At 42.9% G+C, this 12899-nt stretch overlaps 1 protein-coding gene across 1 annotated transcript in view; it reads right to left on the reverse strand.

Moving 5' to 3' along the window:
• Nucleotides 1-2635: 2635 nt before the first annotated feature.
• The window catches only part of ches1 (checkpoint suppressor 1), a 200550-nt gene continuing 190286 nt past the window's right edge, over nt 2636-12899 (reverse strand). The window contains exons 5-6 of the mRNA XM_079571824.1: nt 8276-8384; nt 2636-3259 (exon numbers count right to left, since the gene is read on the reverse strand). Coding sequence (XP_079427950.1) covers nt 2707-3259; nt 8276-8384 — 662 coding nt within the window. The 3' untranslated portion in view covers nt 2636-2706. The remainder of the gene's footprint in view (nt 3260-8275; nt 8385-12899) is intronic.

Raw genomic sequence — 12899 nt, forward strand, 5'->3', positions numbered from 1 at the left:
TCTTTGGCACAGTCTCGCAATTGTGCTCATGGATGTAGTAGGAGTAAGTGAGCGAGCCGGCGAGAACGAGCTTCACCGAGAGACGGATTCTGGATGGAGGACGACAAAAAACAAAAACAGAAAAAAACAAAACAAAAACAAACACACGATGCTCGTCTCGCCCGGCGTCGCCGCAGAGATTGCTACAGATCGACATAGAAACAGGTAAGACAAAACAGCCATCTTCGCTCCAGGAAACGCGATTCGATTTAGTCCAAATTAGTGACGACTTTTGTATGGCTTTCATCCCCGTTTAAGAACAAGAAAAAAAAAACAACCGAGACACGTGAGAAATACCCATTAGTGTTGTGGAACATGTAGGAAAACATAGATTTTTGATATTGCCACAAATAAGTAGGATTCACCTAATGCCCTGCAGAGAGATAAAAGTTAGAGGGAGAGATGAGAAGTGTCCGTATATAAACTAATGCTGTTACCTGTTGACCTAGCGATATAGCTTCAGCGGCCCCCGGGGAAAGCTCCTCTGTGGGATACTCGCAGCGGGCTGATTGTGTCGAGTGGGTGCGCTGAACAGAGGGAGGTAGCAACGTGAGGTGCGCCTTAAAGCATAGTTTGACAGTGAGGATTCCCATTCACGTAATACTGTAAGTGTGTAGGCATCTGGGCGTATTTGAAAAGGTATACTGGGTCTGTATCCTGCAGAATCTACTTTTGTGGAGCTTCTAATCATGTCGAAACAACACACACTGCAAAAAGTGAATCAAGCATTGGCTTAAGAGGAAATGTTTCTTGTTTGAAGCAGTTTTATCTCATTTAGACTTTTTTTCCTGATCTGACCAAGTTTATTTTGCTCTTTTGAGGACGTTTGTGACCAGTTCTAAGGTAAATCTCGCTTGAAATAAGAAAGTAAAACTGCCAATGAGATGAGACCAATGTTCTTTCCCCATTGGCAAAGAAAATGACCTGAAATAAGGACAAAATGTGTTGAAACGAGTCAGAAACGTCTCAAAACAAGTGAAATAATCCGGGTCAGGAGCCCACCTACACCTTTCACAGTCAAAACATCTCAAATTGGGATTATTATGCTCAAATTGAGACTTTTATACTAATCTACTTCATTACTTTTTGCAGTGCAGGAAGTGATCAATGACTTTTTTTCTTCTACTGTTTTTTAAAGTCTCGGAACCTTCATCCAAATTGTTCCGATCGTGTCTGTGGCCAAACTCTCCTGGTTAGTGCTAGATGGTCTGCTCCGGAGGGACAGTCTGCTGTGAAAACGTGAGATATCATGACACAAATGAAGGTTAGGGCCAGGGAAATGGTTCACCTCTTAACTCCCGCCTGAACCGAGAGGATCTTTTTCCTCACGTCATCACATTTTTTTTCCAACATTTTGTAGTTGGGTGTTCAACTCATTTTTGTAACTTTTTTGTAATTTTTTTTATCACATTTTTGTCATTTTTTCGTCCATTTTTCGTCAATTTTTTTGTCACATTTTTTGTCACAAATTGTCACATTTTTGACATTTTTTCGTCAATTTTTCGTCAATTTTTTTGTCACATTTTTTAAAATTTTTGGTCCATTTTTTGTGACATTTTTGTGACATTTTTGACATTTTTTCATAAATTTTTCGTCACTTTTTTTGTCAATGTTTTCTCACTTTTTTGTCACATTTCCATCATTGTTTTCGTCTCAGTTTTGTTGCTATTTTCACAGCTTTTTTCCAGAAGCTTTTGGATTGGGGTAAAGCCAAACTGGAGAAAACGTGCTCGGTTCAGGTGGGAGTTAAGGGGTTAACCTTAAGGATTAGGATTATTTGTATTTTTAGACAAACCAACTCCTAGATCTATACAAACAGACTGTCCCTCCGGAGCAGACGATCTAGCACTAAAGCCCTTTTGAATCACTTCCTGGTTCGCCGCAGCCGCAGGGTTACGCCTCATTACAATTAATAACATCCAGATACTTTAAATTGTACGACTAAAGTGTCAAGGCTGAGCTGTCCTACAGTAGTTTAAATAACCTGTAGGACCATTATAGAGTCGTGTGGGCCGTGTCACCAGCGCCCCTAGTGGTCACGTGCTGCCAAAGTGTGAGAGAAGTGAACCACCGACCGCTACACTGCAAAAAGTAAATATCAAGCATTGGCTTAAATGACTTGAATTGAGGAAATGTTTCTTGTTTTGAGCGGTTTTCACTCATTTAGACACTTTTCCTGATCGGACCAAGTTTACTTTGCTTGTTTGAGGACATTTCACACCAGTTCTAGGGTAAATCTCGCTTGAAATAAGAAAGTAAAGTTGCCAATGAGATAAGACCAATTTTCTTTCCCCATTGGCAAAGAAAATGACCTGAAATAAGAACGAAATGTATCGAAACGAGTCAGAAACATCTCAGAACAAGTGAAACAATCCAGGACAAATGCCCAACAACTTCTTAACCAGTCACAACAGCTAAAATGTGGATTATTGTGCTCAGATTGAGATGTTTATACTGATCTAGTTCATTACTTTTTGCAGTTTACAGATTACAGCCCAAAGGAGGATTCTCTAAACTTTGCAAATAAGCCCCAGACGCGTACATGAAGGAGGTGTTGAACATAAATGCATGTATGGACAGAGGCGGGGCGGGGGGGGGGGACTGCAGGTATCCCTCACAGGAGCCTGGCGGGGGCCGGTGTGGACTGGATCATGTGCGTGCTTGTGTTTAGTTTCTCAGAGTGTCTTTCTGCTCCTTCTGGCCCTTGGCGGCGCGGTTGGTGATGTTGTTGAGGCAGGCGCGCACCCCGGCCAGATGCAGCAGGGAGCCCGCCGCCTCCTTCATCTCCTCGTCGTCGCTCTCCGGCTTCTCCAGCGCCGCCGCGCGCCTCTTCTTCAGGGGCAGCGTGTCGCTAATGCCCCGCGCTTTGCTTTTGGTCCAGGGCAAACTGCTCCCGGCTAGCGTCCCGGCCCCGACCGCGGCCGTCGCTCCGGGGGCCGTGCTACTGTTGCGTCTCTGTGCGCGCAGGGCATTCTGGGTAATGTAGGCCGCGCTCGTGATGTGGGGGTCCAGGGGGATCTCGCGGGGCTCCTGCTTGACGTCCTCCTGGATTTCCACGGCGATGATGTCGTCGTCGATGGGGGGGGAGGGCGCTCCGGGCTGGGTGGGGGACTTGGCTGTGCTGTAGGTGTGGTCGATCTGCAGGTCGTCGCCGCAGAGGGGGGGGGAGTATCTCAGCGGGCTGTCCGGTCCTCGACTCAGGTACTCTCCCAGGGACGATCTGCGGAGACAAGGGCGAGGACGTTAGAGACACTTAGCAACGCCACACGTTTCATTCACTTCATTTATTTATTCATTTATGCCAACATTTACAGAAAGAAAAAATACAAAACAAGACTTTGTGCTCAAAAGGAGTAGGAAGAAGTTCAAGAACTGATAGTAAACCCTTATCTCTCATTCAAGTCATCATCACATAAACTTTCCACTAGACTCACGCAAGAAACCGATGCATGAGTCTGGGCTTACATATTGATATAAATCGTTTATGATCTTACAAAATGTCAAAGAATTTCATCATTTACAGTTACCAAAAAATAAAAATAAAGGATTTATCATTTACAGTGGTAAATAAGTAAACACACCATATGGTACATAAGAGTTATACTAAGGCACATCTCTCTTTTGTTCTGATCACACAAAAATATATATAATATCGCTCAGCCCTGCTATACCAACTATACCCAATGTACAAGCTCCGTATGACCATGTGGAAACAGAAACTATCTGTCCATAGTCACTCACTTAAGACTGACAGGGAAAGGGAGAGAAAAAAGACCTGTAAACATCACATTGGTATGTAATCCATGAACATATTGGAAACATGTGTTTTGTCCATTGTCATGTAAACTTGAACTAACAACCTCACTTTGAGTTCACACAAAATGATTTCCAAACGCACAAAAACTTAGTTGTCAATGCAAAATAATGCTTTAGTGTCTTAACTTTCTTTATATTTTGATATTCATATCCAGGCAAATACACACAAAAACGCAAGTGTGTGCCTGTCTAAGAATGTAATAGTAATTAAGATAAGATAAGATAAACCTTTATTAATCTCACAAAGGAGAAATTCACTTGTTACAGTCGGCGTTACTTCACAGTCTTATTGTTCAGTCTGACAGCAGTGGGGATGAAGGACCTGCTCCGTCCTGCACTGAGGGTGTCTCAGTCTGCCACTGAGAGAGCTGCTCAGCTCCTCTACAGTCCCGTGCAGTGGGTGGGAGGTGTTGTCCATGATGGAGGTGAGCTTGGCTAACACCCTCCTGTCCCCCAGGGGGCAGCCCAGGACGGAGCTGGCCCTCCTGACCAGCTTGTTCAGTCTGTTCTTATGATTATGATACTTCTTGATTCTTATGATTATGATACTTCACTAACATACTTTTTAAAGATAATGTCTTTACATGTTCTTTTAAAGTGTCCGAGTGTTTTGCTCCGTTTAGCCTCTTTAACTCATTCCACAGTGTTATTCCTGCTTGGGAGACACACATACTTTTAAAGGTGGTGTGAACACAACGTTTTCTCATCACAAATTCTCCTCTTAAACTATAATGCCCTTCTCTACTGTTGAACAATGTTTGGATGTTTCTAGGGAGAAGATTCCGGCCTTGCTTTATACATTACAATAAGAGTTTTAAATGTAATCAAGTCTTCAATTTTCATTACATGAGCACGTCACAGCCCGGGACACAAAAGACACACCACAAACCTCTTATGTGGATTACGGCGCAGTGAAAAACGCATGTGCTGTGAAGTAAATCCATCTGAAAGGACTGTACATATGTTTCTGGCCTGAGGTGCTCCTCCAGCTGTAAAGGTCTCTAATTGTAAGCACAGATCCACTTAAACAGGGCCGTCAGAGCGGGCCAGGTGGCCTCGCGCACGCTCCACTTCCTGTCAGCGCGCATTCGGCCGCTCCAGTGATAATCTATCAGCCTAAAACACCCCCCGCGGCCCGCACTCATACTCGCGGCTCAGATTAAAACCTTTCGGAAAAGCGCGGACTCATTTGCAGATTGCCACCTCTGCATTTTCGGCGACACGCTTGCATGTCGGGGCGGCTTTCACGCTCCGAGTGCCGCGACTGGACTCAGCACTGCGGGGCCTCGTGATTGTGCAGTGAAGCCGTTTAACCGCTGTCCGGAGCAACGGTGGTTTACATTATCACAGCAGCTCCTTGTTTGTCATATTTTTGTCATTTTTAGTCATTTTTTCGGCATTTTTTTGTCAATTTCTAGTGACATTTTTGTGACATTTTTGCCACTTTTTCATCAATTTTTCGTCCCTTTTTTGTCAATGTTTTCTCACTTTTTTTGGTCACATTTTTATCAAATTTTTGTCACATTTTTGTCCTTTTTTTCGTCATTTTTTTAATCACATTTTTGTCATTTTTTCGTCAAATTTTTTCACATTTTTTTGGGTCACATTTAGTCAATTTTTTGTCATATTTTTGTGATTTTTTGGTGATTTTTTTGGTCATTTTTTTTCAATTTCTAGTGACATTTTTGTGACATTTTTGTGACATTTTTGCCACGTTTTCATCAAGTTTTCGTCCCTTTTTTGTCATATTTCCATCCTTGTTTTCGTCTCAGTTTTGTCGCTATTTCCATTTTCGGCGACACGCTTGCATGTCGGGGCGGCTTTCACGCTCCGAGTGCCGCGACTGGGCTCAGCACTGCGGGGCCTCGTGATTGTGCAGTGAAGCCGTTTAACCACTGTCCAGAGCACGGTGGTTTACATTATCACAACAGCTCCTTGTTTGTCATATTTTTGTCATTTTTAGTCATTTTTTTCGGCATTTTTTTGTCAATTTCTAGTGACATTTTTGTGACATTTTTGCCACTTTTTCATCAATTTTTCGTCCCTTTTTTGTCAATGTTTTCTCACTTTTTTGGTCACATTTTTATCAAATTTTTGTCACATTTTTGTCCTTTTTTTCGTCATTTTTTTAATCACATTTTTGTCATTTTTCGTCAAATTTTTTCACATTTTTTTTGGTCACATTTAGTCAATTTTTTGTCATATTTTTGTGATTTTTTTGGTGATTTTTTTGGTCATTTTTTTTCAATTTCTAGTGACATTTTTGTGACATTTTTGCCACGTTTTCATCAATTTTTCGTCCCTTTTTTGTCACATTTCCATCCTTGTTTTCGTCTCAGTTTTGTCGCTATTTCCATTTTCGGCGACACGCTTGCCTGTCGGGGCGGCTTTCACGCTCCGAGTGCCGCGACTGGACTCAGCACTGCGGGGCCTCGTGATTGTGCAGTGAAGCCGTTTAACCGCTGTCCGGAGCAACGGTGGTTTACATTATCACAGCAGCTCCGTATTGGGCTCTATTAGCACTGACAGTCCTCTGAGTAAAGCGTTACAGGACGGGACCCCTCTGACAACCCATAAATCAGAGCTGCTCCTGGACATTACCCATCCAGACTGAGCACATTCATTTCTTATAAGCAAAACATGCACCTCTTACAGTGATCAAATATTCACTGCATACCTTTAGCGAGCCTTTGGGTATGTTTAATTCATCATATGGCGCAGACCTTCTTACTCCCGTGCTCCGGTGATGGATGTGCATGTCCGGGCCTGTTCCGTGAATCATGAGCCTCTCCCTCCAGTAAACCGGTTTGTGTTTGAGAGAGGTTATATAAACACAGCTGGATGACATGTTATGAACACAATGAAGATATAATTAAACTATCGGGAGGAGTTGTCGGAGCAAGTGGAAGAATGTTTTGTTTTGGTGCTTGGAAAGCCTTCTGCAAACAGCACTTGTGTAACAGTGAGAGTAAAGCTCAGGACACAGAGCGGACCAATCGGCTTGTAGCACAATGTGGCTACGCTAGTTCCTCTGAGCTGAAGCTGTGGGCGCTAGTACTTCCTGTTCGTGTTCATTTCCATTAAGATTAGCTCAGACCAGTGAGTTCCTGGTAGAAATATTTCCGTAGAGGAGACGTTTATGTTTGTGAGGATCAGGGAGTTTGTCTTGAAGCTAAAGGCTAATTTAACCTCTTAACTCCGCCTGAACCGAGAGGATCTTTTTCCTCACGTCATCACATTTTTCCATCATTTTTTTGTTGGATATTTAACTCATTTTTGCAACTTTTTTGTCACTTTTTGTTTTGTTTTTTTTGTCCATTTTTTATCAAATTTTTGTCACATTTTTGTTATTTTTTTTGTCAAAATTTTGTCCTTTTCTGTCAATTTTTTTGTAATTTTTTTGGTCAAATTTGTATCACATTTTGGTCATTTTTTCGTCATTTTTTTTAATCACATTTTTGTCATTTTTTGACACATTTTTGCCTCTTTTTCATAAATTTTTCGTCACTTTTATGTCAATGTTTTCTCACATTTTTGTAATTTTTTAGTCAAATTTTTTCACATTTTTGCCATTTTTTTGGTCACATTTACTCAATTGTTTGTCATATTTTTGTAATTTTTAGTCATTTTTTTCGGCATTTTTTTGTCCATTTCTAGTGACATTTTTGTGACATTTTTGCCACTTTTTCATCAATTTTTCGTCCCTTTTTTGTCAATGTTTTCTCACTTTTTTGGTCACATTTTTGTCATTTTTTCGTCAAATTTTGTCACATTTTTTCACATTTTTTTTGTCACATTTAGTCAATTTTTTGTCATATTTTTGTGATTTTTTGGTCATTTTTTTGGTCATTTTTTTTCAATTTCTAGTGACATTTTTGTGACATTTTTGCCACTTTTTCATCAATTTTTCGTCCCTTTTTCGTCACATTTCCATCCTTGTTTTCGTCTCAGTTTTGTCGCTATTTCCACACCTTTTTTCCTGAAGCTTTTGGATCTCGGTTCAGGTGGGAGTTAAGGGGTTAATGCTTTACACAATTTGAAATAGTGCCTTTTTATGTATATTCTTTTATAGCACGTTAGCCTTTAGCTTCAAAACAAACTATCAACCCTTCATGATCACAGGCGTCTCCCCTGAACTCGCTACATCAGGATTTGAACCGGGAACTCACCGCCCACAACGTCATCTGTAGACAATGTGATTATTAACCCAGGAAAAGAACACAGACAGGAAGTCCAGGCGCTCACACCTTCAGGTCAGAGGAACTAGCATAGCCACACCGTGCAACAAGCCAATACTGCGGCTCAGAGGTGAGGGGGCCGGTCAGACCCGTCCCGTATACTACACGTCTCTGTGAAGCATCTGACTTCTGCTCTGTCTCCATATTACTGATCTCCAATAAGAGGCGCTGACTTGACCCACCTGATCGCCGAGGTCCTGCTCCCCACTGGGTTGACAGGGAGGGGTCTGATCACTGGGAATAGCGCCTGGCTTCTGACGCGAGCTCCGTTTTGGATCACGCCGCGGGGAACTGGAGAAAAGAACAAAGAAAAGACTATGAGAATCACACACAGACAAACGACTTCACGCCCCCCGCGCTGGGACGGGGGGGCCGCACGACGTCACCGAAGTCTCGCGATACTTTAAAGTCTCACAGCGATCAAGTATTGTGATTGGTTAGTGCTAGATCATATGCTCCGGAGGGACAGTCTGCTGTGAAAACGTGAGATATCATGACACAAATGAAGGTGAGGGCCAGGGAAATGGTTTAACCTCTTAACTCCCGCCTGAACCGAGAGGATCTTTTTCCTCACGTCATCACATTTTTTTTCCAACATTTTTTTGTTGGGTATTCAACTCATTTTTGTAACTTTTTTGTGATTTTTTTATCACATTTTTGTCATTTTTTCGGCAATTTTTTCGTCCATTTTTTCGTCAATTTTTAATCCATTTTTAATCCATTTTTAATCCATTTTTAATCCATTTTTTGTCCATTTCTTGTGACATTTTTGTAATTTTTTCGTCCATTTTTTCGTCCATTTTTTCGTCCATTTTTAATCCATTTTTAATCCATTTTTAATCCATTTTTAATCCATTTTTTGTCCATTTCTTGTGACATTTTTGCCACTTTTTCATAAATTTTTCGTCACTTTTTTTGTCAATGTTTTCTCACTTTTTTGTCACATTTCCATCATTGTTTTGTTGCTATTTTCACAACTTTTTTCCAGAGGCTTTTGGATTGGGGTAAAGCCAAACTGGAGAAAATGTGCTCGGTTCAGGCGGGAGTTAAGGGGTTAACCTTAAGGTGGACAAACCAGCTCATAGATCTCTACAAACTCACAGCAGACCGTCCCTCCGGAGCAGACGATCTAGCACTAACCATTGTGATTCCTTCTCGTGTGGTGCAGCCTGACAGTGGAGTGTGTGGAGCTGTTCCAGGACGCCGGCCCGGGCAGAGGGCGCAGCAGCAGCTCGATGCACACTCACTGCCTGTCAGGGGGGGGGGGGGGGGGGGGACACTCACTGCCTGTCGGGGGGGGGGGGGGGGGGCGGGGGGGGGGCCAACAGGGCAGTATTGATGAGCCGGCCTCGGTGAAATTGAGCGGGAAAGCGTCATAACCGAGTTAGGAGCGCTGCGAATCATTCAATTACCAACGACCGCTGGGCCAGACTACATTTGGCCTGTCTGGAAGTGCGGGCGCTACAGAAGCCCAGGAGAACACAGGAGAACACAGGAGAACGCAGGAGAACACAGGAGAACACAGGAGAACACAGGAGAACTGGGGACTGACACAAAGAATACAGAGAGCACAGTACAACACACTACCTACTACGAAAATGTAATTCGATTTTAGTCTAGTTTTAGTCGACTTAAGGCGAGACACTGCAGGTGAATAGGGGAAAAATGTATATTTACAGATATCAATGTGAAACTGTTGCTGTCGATCACTGGCATAAATGTGAGAATAAATACAAGGCAAGTTTTCTGTCATTTTATCTTTTCATATAAGAACAAGGTGTTTTATGCCTAAAAATGCCCCAAATTTCCCATCTTTTCGGCGACGAAATCTGAATAATGGACAGAGCTACATTCAAATGTATGGTTTCATTTTATTGATGAATGAGTTACCAAGACTTTTTCAGAGGGGATTTAGGATTTCTTGTTTAGTTTTAAAATAAGCTGTTTTTTAGTGGAAAAATTAGTAAAAATTAAATTTTCGCCTTATTTTTTGACATTCAAAACTCAATAAATGGGGCTTAAGGGATTAAATAATAAAAAACTTTTAGTCACAGTTTTAGTCTCATGAGAAACTTTTCATTTAGTTTTAGTCCAATTTTAGTCACAAAAATATCACTTTGACTAAAATTAAGACTAAATATTTTAGTCGACGACATTAACACTGATCAGGACTTTATTAGGATTATTTGGCGACGTGTAAACAAGCAACAACTCCCTCTCTCTTGGTACAGCTGTGTTTTTTGTCTCTGTGCTCCACATTGTTTTGCCGGATGCCTTTGTGTTCTGTCGGGTTCGGCAGATTTTATTTTTTACTCCAGGGCCCATAACGGTTCTGAAGAAAACAGCTTTTTAACGTAAACAAACAGCAGCTTATGAGCTAAAGACATGTGAGACCTACACATTTCTTCTTCTGAAACACCTGCAGCACCTGGAGGCGTCACAAGAGGCGCTGCAGGAAACAAGGAAGGGACAAACGAGGGGGTATCCAGGCAAGACTCGCAGCTACGCCTCACAAGCCTAAAGGTGCGTACACACCAAACGTGCGTCCACGCCCCATGTGCCTCTCGTTGGACGCCAAACAACGCCGCTTCACGTACTTCACACTCGCGACAAACGCCTGTTTGCTGCGCGTGAAGTTTTGCAAGCGTCATACATGGAGGCGTGTCTGGTCACGCAAGGCGCACTCACACTTGACATCCGAACCTGCCCTTCTGCTCGTTTGAGGAAAGGCCTGGATGCCCCGAACGGCCCGCGCTCACACTTACACAAACGAACCGAGCCGTGGCCGAACACGAGGAGTTGTTTACAAGTGCACGTGAGCAGCAACAGCGCAACATAATGAGGAAGAAAAAAAAACTATACAGCTGCATGAAATAATGTCTATATGAGCCCTGTCAAATCTCTTCACTCCACTTTTCTTTGCATTTTACTACAGTTTAACAAAAAGGGCTGTGGTGAATATAATAGTCAATTTTAATAAAGCAGAGAAATAGAGAAGTGCGTCCCTCTGTCCCGCTCAGCTGAGGCGGGGGGTGGGGGGTGGGGGGGGGAGCAGCACCTGCCGCTCTGAGCCTTTCTTTGGAGTCATATACAGCCTTCAAAACAACGCTACGAGAACAGAAGATATGACGCTCAGTTTATCATTCATTGCTGCTTCGGCCACTGGTTAAACAGCTTTATGTTGGCGAACTCCTGGAAGTCTTTATGTTACAACAAAGCACTTAACACGAACGCGCACCAAAATCACAAGCGATAAAAGCACCCGCAGGTTTTATCTGTCCGACTAAAGCCTGCGGCCAAACCGGGTACAGTAGCAGAGAGGGCGTGAGAAGCGCAGCCGCTCCCGTATAGTCAGCCCGAGACGCGCGTGAAGCGGCCAGGGCGTCGGGAGTGAGCGGTCGGGGAGAGTCAGCATCTCTGATTGGTTAACAAGGCGTAAATGAACGCACGTGTAGATTGGATTACTTGAGTGCATGAGGCAGTGGGCGTGGCCTCCCTGTTCGCTCACCGCGCTGTTCTCCCTGGCTTTGACGCGCGTCCTTCCTCATCCGCTCGCGTTTGCTACGCGTAATACGCGCGGACAGCTTTGCTTGCATTTCGAAGCGCGTTGAAGCGCCTCTACATAGGGTTAACATGGAAGCTGGAGGCGTGGACGCTTTTGGTCTGTACGCACCTTTAGTGTCCTGGCTAATGGACGTTCACTGGAGGATAAAACAGATGAACCGCTTAGCTCCTCCCAGAAGACGGTGAAAGATGTCCAAAATCAAGCCTGACCTGGATCCTTCATGCAACCGTTGCGGACAAACACCTGCTACACTTTTTCACACATTTTGGACTTGCCCAAGACTTTGTGGTTATTGGCTTTCTATCTTTGAAGCTTTTTCCAGCATTTGTGGGAAATCAGTACGCCCCTCCCTCTGACTGCTTTGTTTGGAGCAATATCCGTAGACGCTCCTTTTGAGAAGCGTCAAATAAGTATGATTGCCTTTTGTTCATTGTTAGCTCGAAGACTTATTTTGTGCAAATGGAAAGATCCATGCCCTCCAACATATGGCCACTGGATGAGAGAGGTTATGGGCCATATACATTTGGAAAAGATCAGATACACCCTTAAAGGTCATACTGGTACATTTTATGAGCAATGGTTGCCATTTATGCAATATTTTGAAAGTATATCTGCTGACAAACCTATTTAAGTTGCAAAGCACTGTAATGTACTGTAATGTACAAATTAGTATTTATCGTTTTGATCCGGTATAGCAGGGGTGGGAGGGGGGGACTTTTTGTTTGTTTGTTTTTATTTGTTTGTTTAAATGTATCAAAGTATGTTTTAAAAAAACAATAAAAAGACCTTGATCTAAAAAAAAAGAAGACGGTGAAAGACTGTGGAGCGGAGGGAGCTGTGCAGGAGGAGGAGGAGGAGGAGCTGACCAGTGCAGGACACCACGCTCGGACACAGGGACAAACCCAGGAGGCTCTGCACTACAAAAAGTGAATATCAAGCATTGTCTTAAATGACTTGAATTGAGGAAATGTTTCTTGTTTTGAGCGGTTTTCACTCATTTAGACACTTTTCCTGATCGGACCAAGTTTGCTTTGCTTGTTTGAGGACATTTCACACCAGTTCTAGGGTAAATCTCGCTTGAAATAAGAAAGTAAAGTTGCCAATGAGATAAGAACAGTTTTCTTTCCCCATTGGCAAAGAAAATGACCTGAAATAAGGACGAGATGTATCGAAACGAGTCAGAAACATCTCAGAACAAGTGAAATAATCGGGGACAAATGCCCAACAACTTCTTAACTAGT

The sequence above is a fragment of the Gobius niger genome (assembly GCF_951799975.1).
Source record: "Gobius niger genome assembly, chromosome: 15".
Classification (NCBI taxonomy): domain Eukaryota; kingdom Metazoa; phylum Chordata; class Actinopteri; order Gobiiformes; family Gobiidae; genus Gobius; species Gobius niger.